At 34.1% G+C, this 8,742-nt stretch overlaps 1 protein-coding gene across 1 annotated transcript in view; it reads left to right on the top strand.

Moving 5' to 3' along the window:
- Positions 1-8,295, top strand: part of LOC108766507 (transmembrane protein 230) — a 117,135-nt gene extending 108,840 nt beyond the window's left edge. Inside the window, exon 3 of the mRNA XM_018515841.1 lies at positions 8,157-8,295. Coding sequence (XP_018371343.1) covers positions 8,157-8,294 — 138 coding nt within the window. The 3' untranslated portion in view covers position 8,295. The remainder of the gene's footprint in view (positions 1-8,156) is intronic.
- Positions 8,296-8,742: the final 447 nt, after the last annotated feature.

Raw genomic sequence — 8,742 nt, 5'->3', positions numbered from 1 at the left:
GAGCATACTTTGAATGAACTTACTTTGTATTGTTTTGTTTAAATAAATACATCTTTTTCATTTAAAAAGGGCGGAAACTTATTCCCATACCCAATAATAGGAAAGGAAAAATATTGGTCAATTATGAATGCTGACGACGTGGTTTTGCTGGCTGATAGAGAATCAGAGCTGAAGGAAATGTTGAAGAGATTCAAGAAGTTTTTGGGAAGAAAAGGTCTGAAAATAAATCCGGAAAAATCGAAAGTAATGGTGTTCGAGAAAGGAAGAGGCGGAATGAAAAAAAGAATATGGAAATGGGAAGAAGAGGATATAGAGGAAGTTAAAGAAATAAAATATTTGGGATACACTCTGCAGAAAAATCGAAGGACAGAAAAGCACATTAGAGAAAGGATGAAGAAAACAATAGTAGCAATGAAGAGGACGTGGAGCATGGGAGAGAGATTATTTAAGGGGGTCGCCTCATGTAATCGGTTCAAAAAATCAAAAAAATTTTTTTTGCTTTAATCGATAGTAGTAAATGTAGAAAATATATTTCAAAAGTTACAGAACGAAATTCGAATAAGTTAAGAAGCTACAGCCCATTTATGATGCACAGATACTAACTACTACACAGTTACTAAAAACTTTAAACGCGTTTTTCTCGAAACTAGTTTTTTGAAACTGGTGGAAAAGATAACTCAAAAACTATTCGATCGATCGAGTTGTCCCTGTGCACACATATTGTTTAATATCATAATTTGTCGATGAACCTATAAATTTAGTAAAATAACTAATTAAAACAATTGTTATTGCATAAATAAATTGAAACTTTTGGGGTCAAAATCGTACTTATGTCTTTGAAGTGTCGCCATTTTGTTAATTTTCAACTTTTAACTTATTTTTTAGGTTCATCGACAAGGTACTGTCATACAAAATAAGAAACCATTTTGTTCTTTTGTTTTAGACAAATACAAAAGGCGTTAGATTTCCCGTCGATTTACGATTCCGGCAACGATCGACGAGGTTGCGTCAACATTTATTTAGAAAAGTTACAAAATGAACTATATTGAAATGAAAAAATTGTTGTTGTACTCTTTAATATATGTAGTAAAAGACCAAAAATTTTTTAAACGATCCATTGCATACCTTAAAAAAAAATTCCTAAAAATGACCTTCTTTTTAGCGGTTTACATGAGGCGACTCCCTTAAAAACGATTTCAGGAGAAGAATGAAGATGTTTAATTCACTGGTGGAAAGTATACGGAGCAGAGGTGTGAGGCTGATAAGAGGATACGAGACTGGACGGAATAAAGAGAAAATATGTAAATTATAATAATAAAATCATGAAATATGTAACACACGCAATAGGAGTTGACGCTGGTTATCAATTAGCCCAATTTTTCTTAATACTAAAAATGTAAACCTTAACTTTGAACGTTTCCACTCATGGTTTGAGTCTTCATCAGCAATTTTTCACCCTAGCGCAACGATTGGAGTATTGCATGACAAAATGATATCTCCAACGTTTTTCATCTCAAAAATTGAACCGTTTACTGTTGTGAGATAAGTCACATACTCAAAGTTAGAAAGCTGAGTGGAAATGAGAACTCAAGCTAAAATTATATGAAAGATAAATTATCGTATGTATAACTTGAAAATTAATAATCACCTCACCTCACACAGTCGACGCTTCTACACTGAACAATGAATCTCTCTTATGTAACATTTTGTAACTCGTTAATATGTAATAAATTATCGTCAAATTTAAAAAAAAATAACTGCGATAACAATATGTGTCTTGTCATTTCGACAGTCAGTTAAATAATAATTGCTAAACAAGTAACATAGCGGTCAATTTAAAGACAAACAAGTTTATGACATATATTATATTACGAACAAGCCTTAAAGTTTATTGAGAATTTCAATGTACGCATGATTTAAACCAATGGTATCATTTTGTAGATTCAGCCCATTGGTTTGTCGATTAATATGCATCATCTCTGATATTAACTTTTTATTATAATAATTTTCTACATCCAATATCTCTACGTTTTGCCAATCAAAGTCATGATCGTCTTGCAACCTATATTCTGTGATCACTGAATGTGTGGATGTTTTACTACGGATATGCTTTTTGTGTTCAGAAAGTCTGGTTTTTAATTTTCTCCCTGTTTGTCCCACATGGAAACATCGCAATCACGACAGTTGATCTTGTAGACTACATTCCTTTTTAATTCATCTTTTAATGGATCTTCATGAACTTTAATAAATTGATTCAGCTTGTTCAAACTAAAAAATGAAACCCTATGGCAAACCCCATTAATTGTATTCTTGAATTTATTAGATATTTCTTCCAAATAAGGTATGGAAAATCATTTAACACGTTCTATAGGTAAACTGTTATTTGTTTTTTTTAGATAAACAAGAATTCAAATTATTTATTAATGTTTTAACTCTTTCATCGATATTATCGAATTTTATTATAAAATTAAATGAATAATCGTTTTCCAAAAGTATCCTAACAACAAATTCAAGATTCTTTTTGTGAAATTGTGGATGTGAGATATAAAAAACTTTATCCACCAAATTGAATATTATGCCCTTCTTTTGCGAGATTGGATGTTGAGACAAAAAATTCAAAAATCTTCCCGAAAACGTTGGTTTTCGATATCAATCAAATATTAATGAGTTATTTTTTTAAATTATAGTTGTGTCCAAAAAATTGATAGAATTACCACCCACTTCCAAGGTGAATTGTAACTTTGGATGGAATGAATTGAATTTTTCAAGAATAGAATCAATTTTAGAATTCGATAAACACAGAACGATATCGTCTACATATCTGTAATAAAATGGTATATGATATTGAATATTGCTCAACACCCAGTTCTCTAAATTCTATCGTAACTAAATTAGCAACAATCGGAGAAAGCGGTGAACCCATAGGCGTTCCAAAAGTCTGTTTGTAAAATTGATTGTCAAAAGTGAAAAAAGTTGAATCCAACACTAGTAATCCAACACCAAAATATGTAAAGTGGATTTTAGGATTGGATTGGAGGACACCGAACTACATACTAGCGGAAGAAGCGAAAATAAGAAAAATAAAAACGAAAGCGATTAGAAAAGCAATCAAATACGAAGAAAAAATAAGAAGTACAAAGAAGAAGCTGATACAGAAATGTATAAAGGACTTAGAAAAGAAACGTCTATTAAAGGAAGAAAGCAATTGAGAGAATAAAAGGAGGGAAATGCTGGAGAGAGCAGGGATGAGTAAGGAATAGGTGAGGTTAGAAAGAGAGGACGGAGATAGGAGCTGAGGACCTAGTGAAGAAAATAGAGAATAAGAAAAAAGAAAGGAGATTGAAGATAAAAAAAAATGAGTCTAGATACAATTACAACTATAAAAGCATGACAGATAAAGTATCAAAGTATCTGAAAGGAAAAAGGAAGCGGAAGGACAGAAGTTTGATAGCCAGATACGGATGTGGAAGCGAGATGAAGAGGGAGCCAGTACTGGAGAGAAATCAAAGACAAGAGTTGCAGAACATGGCTGATAGAAAAGGAAAGCATACTCCATATATTAAAGGAGTGTGAAGCGACAAAGAATGGACTGCTGATGAAAGTTTTTAGGGGAAGAAGGTAGAGGTCTGGAAACAATGAAGATAATAAACAAGTCAAGGAAGGAGGCGAAAAAGAGAAAGGAAACAGAAAAGGAGAATGTTATGTAAGTGGACATTTTATGACAATAATTACATGTATCACGGATAACGATGAGGCGAATTCGATCAATGCGGTTAATTCAATAGTCGCAAATTAACAATCTATATATAGATTGTTAATTTGCGATAATGGGCTAGACTAGAATGTAGGACAGAGTAGTGAGTTCACAAATAGATAGTTAGTAGTTTTATATTCATTTGAAGTTATTAAAATTTATTTAATATAATGGAATGGATTATGATGTACATATATATACATATATGTTTTGTATGGAATACAAACTGGAAGCCATCTAAGTCGCGTGGCAAGGATTAAAATAAATAAAATAATATAATAATAATATAATTATGTATAATTATATACATATAACCGTTTATATACAATATGTACACAAAATTTCTTATAACAAACCAGATCGATTTAAATGAAGATGACAGATCTAGATAGATCTGTCATCTTCATTTAAAGCTAGGTTTTTGTTGCCAATCTGCCATCAAGTTATGTTAGCAGGCTCTGCTCGGTTTCTGCTCGCAATCTGCTGTCTGATTGTCAGCATTATGCTCGATTTTTGTCAGTAATTTGCTGGCAAAACATGTCAACAGGCTTTGTCGACAAATTCATAGCCAAATGCAGATCGAAAGCATAGAACTTCAACAGCCATGAGTGATTATTTAAATCAGGAATCGTAAAATTACCGAATATCAGATATCGGATATCCAAAAATGTGACACCGGATATCCGATCGGATATCTGCAACAAAGCTTCCAAAAAAAACGAGGGAAAAATAGCGATAACTTTTTTTAATTTTCTAACGTGAAAAGAAAACGAGGTGATCCCGATTGACCACGGCTCGATTGGACACCAATCACAGCGACCGGTGCTTAGGAGCTTTGTAGTCTCAAGCTGCGAGTGGCTCGTGTCCAATTGAACCGTGTCCAACTGGGTGTCACCCAAAGAAAACGAGGAAAGATGAACCGTGCAAGAAGTTCAGCTGAAAAGAATAAAAATTCTGCATTAATAAAGGGGGTGATCCCGATTGATCACGGCTCGATTGGACACTACCAATCATAGCGACTAGGTGTCTAGGAGCTTTGTAGTCTCAAGCGCTGTGAGTGACTCGTGTCCAATTGAGCCGTGTCCAATTGGGTGCCACCGCCGATCGAATAGCAGAAAAATACCGGATAATATCGGATACCTGATTTTACGGATATCCGGTGCATCCCTAATTTAAACCATTTCTGGCTTCATCTTTTACTAAAACTCTTACTGAAAAACATGGGAATGTTTGGTTTTGTATATATGTTGTTAGTATATGTAGATAAATATTTTGTACCTATGTATCTAAATTTCTTTAGAGTACCTAGATAGACTTCTGATCCAATTAAGGGGGAACACCACAGTGAACATTCGAAAACCTAGGGTAACTTTGGGAATTTTTTATAGTTAAATAATAAAATAAATAGAAATTCGGTTTGAAGGCTTTTAATGTACATATTTAAAGGTACTAGAAAAAATTTTTTTTTAATTTTTTCGCGTCAAGATGGCGGTGCTGGAACTCTGCACGTGAGACTGCTTTTTTTTCATCGGTCTCCACGGCTTGCAGCAGAAGTGCTGTACACTTTCACTAAGGACAAAAAGCAAAATTTTTTTATAATCTATATTAAATTTGCTAGAGAAGTACACACGTATATGTTAAAATATTGATTTTTATAGAAATGATGAACATTTCAAAATAAAGTTTTATTTTCACTCAAAAAATTCAATAAAAAGTACTTGTAACCAAAAAAGTTTTTAACCGATCGAAAAAATCATGTGTACTTCTCTAGAGAATTTAGTTTGGCAGCTACTGTAAAAATTTTGAGTGGATCAGATAAAATTTATTAAAGTTATACTGCAAGCCAATTAGAAAAATGTGGTTTCAAGAAAAACGCGTTTAAAGTTTCGAGTAACATTATTTCAAATTTAACTACAGAAATTTTTAATTTACTTTTACTCTGCGATGCCTGAGCATATAACTATCCTTCCACATAAATATTTTCTTCCTCTTCTGCTTTCTTGGAGGATGTGCAGGCTCTACGAGCGTCCTTAGCGGCATCCGTGAGCGAGCGCTCAGCAGCCTTGACGCGGTGTGCATCAGCCTCGACACAGAAATTATGACAGTTATGACCCACAGTTATTTGTAACATCTGCATAATTTCCATTAATCTTGATAGTCCATCATTAAAAATACAAGTTGTAATATTTGCGGCAATATCGGCTATTTTTTTACCGCCTGAAACCGTTTTTGGAGCAATCGACCACAGTCGAATTGAAGCTTTCATTATTGTTCTGCGTAAAGCCTCCTAAGTAACGATTGAGTAAGTCGTCCCTGCTCAAATCATCATACACTGGCTTCAAGATATTGAAAATTTCTTGTGAAAGAGGCGTTTTATGCTGATATTCATGTAAACTGTCCGAGGCTTTTGCTTTTTGCCATGAGCACCACGAATCCGCACCGCTCGGACACTTATCGTGCTGCGGCACTTCATCCGTCGAAATTTTGTAATAAAGAGTTGCCCAAATATCATTTCGCATTTTTTCGATTTCGGAATTTGGATTTCGACGAATGGCCAATCCATAATATACAGCGAGTTCGTCGATTAAGCCCGTTAGTTTGCCTTTTCCACCAAGACCTTTCGTGTTTTTTTTCAAATTTCGGAGGTAGGTGCCCATACGTTTCTACACATGGTCGATGCACTCTTTTTTACAAATTGTAACGTCTTTATAAGGTTCAGCATCTATAATTCCTTTGAAAGTTTTACTATCACCATCACCAATATAATAAACATATTTAACATTATGAAGATTTTCGGAACGTGAAAACATTTCGACAACGCCATCTACTTCCATCTTTCTAGCTGACCCCTCATGATTCACTTGACATTGCTCCAAATGCGATGTAGCCCATTCTTCGTATTCTGCAGCATCCTTTTTCTTTGTCCAAAATTCACAAGCTTTACAATATTTCGATTTAACAAGAATATCGACTACTTTGCCAATAGACCACCCGATGAACGTAACTAATCCATAGAGTGACGAAAATCCCCGCTTTCTCCACGACCCATCGCCAGATACAGTAATTCCATTTATTTGTCCTTTTTCTATAGATATTATCTTCTCATCTTCACCTGCTTTTGTAATACATTTCGTACGAATAGCTTCCGTTGCGATAAGAATATTACTAACGATGGAATTATAACATGATTGATAAATCGGCCGTGGAAGATCCATGAACGCACAGAATTTAATAATACCATTTAAGCCAATTCCTAATAAACACATCGCAAATATTATTCGGCGATTAACTTCGTATGCGTTATTAATTAAGGGACAACTATTTATATAAACTTTTTCGCAATCTTCACAACTGATTACAAGTTTGAAGCATAAACCACGCTTGCTTGTTTGTGTAAATGTTACGTTCTTCCCGCATTACTTACACACTAAAATTTCAGAAAGAGCAAAAAAAACTGCAACAAAATTTATCAAATGGTATCCAAATGATTCGTTTACTTCAATGCCATGATCCTCTTTAGATAGCTTCAGTTTCTTTGCTGCTGTACAGATGCTCTCAGATTCTCCTTCCATAGCGTGTCGATTAGGCGGTCGTCCATTTGGGGTGATCCCGATTGATCACGGCTCGATTGGACACCACCAATCACAGCGACCGGTGCTTAGGAGCTTGAGTGTAGTCTCAAGCGCTGTGAGTAGCTCGTGTTCAATTGAGCCGTGCCCAACTGGGTGCCACCCGTCTATTTGAGATCTTACTTCTTTTTGAAGACCAAGTTTTTTCTTTTGTACCTTTCTTTGTTCTATATATTTTATCACTCATGATAATAACAATTTATTCCACAGGACTTTAAAAACTGAAGCAGCAACAACAACAGGCGTATGACAGTCTTCTGTCGTTTCAACGGTTATACTAACCGTTATATTCAATATTTTAGGTCGAAAACTACTAGCATCCTCTAGGATGACATACTGAAGCTCATTGTTCAACAGCGATCGGTATCATGTATCTTAAGAGTACAGAAATGTTGAACCGCTGCACGCTTCTCCGAAACGCTTCAATAGCGTCATGCCTTGTTCCAACAAATTAGTTATAAAACCATTTAAAAGAATTTTTTCACGTATAAGATCAATTGCACCTTATTTTAAAGACTCTAAAGCATCATTTAAAAGAAAAAAAATTTTTCGATTTTTTGAAAATTTCACAGTGATGTTTCCCCTTAAAAGAGAGAGATCACAATACCATGGTAATTAAACTCGCCTATAAGGATCGAGGTAATGCACTTAAGTATTACTAAAGTACTTAAATACTTATACCTACGTATATTACAACACTGGATATATTAACTGATTAGTCTAGTACCTGTTGAAATCACATATATTTTTATAAAAATTCTGTTACATTATAGTATTCAGATCGGATATGGCCAATGATAATTTTAGGGGCCTTGATGTTCATACCGGGAGCTTATCATATGAGGGTAGCTATTTTAGCGTATCAGAAAGTACCTGGCTATTCTTTTGATGATATACCTGAGTTTGATTAAGATTCGTATGTAGTGGAGAAAGCCCCCTATTATGTGATAGGTGCCTAATATTAGATAGCGGCGTTTCTGCCAAACTAATAAACGCTATCTATTGGTTCCACCATGAATTTATTGCTCTTGGATTGAAAACTATTTAGTAGAAAATTCATTATTAGATGATGCCTGTAGTCATTGCAAAACAAGATTTTACAATTTGGATGTCTTCGAGTTTTATTGAAATGAGCATTTAAACCTTGTTTATTATTTAATAAATAAATATTTGACAATAAATTCTTCATGTAGTAATAGAGTAAGGTCATACTAATAGAAAAATATGGGATATGTTGAATTGTTTAATTGCAGAAGTTAGATTTGATGATCGTAAAACCATAAGGCGTGGAAATCGTAATATGAGATACCCAGAATATTTCTAATATGAAATAATCCATGCTCCTATGATATAGTGAAA

The sequence above is a fragment of the Trachymyrmex cornetzi genome, unplaced genomic scaffold (assembly GCF_001594075.2).
Source record: "Trachymyrmex cornetzi isolate Tcor2-1 unplaced genomic scaffold, Tcor1.1 scaffold601, whole genome shotgun sequence".
NCBI lineage: Eukaryota > Metazoa > Arthropoda > Insecta > Hymenoptera > Formicidae > Trachymyrmex > Trachymyrmex cornetzi.
The sequence above is the reverse complement of the archived record's forward strand: the minus strand, read 5'-3'. Positions and strand labels throughout refer to the sequence as shown.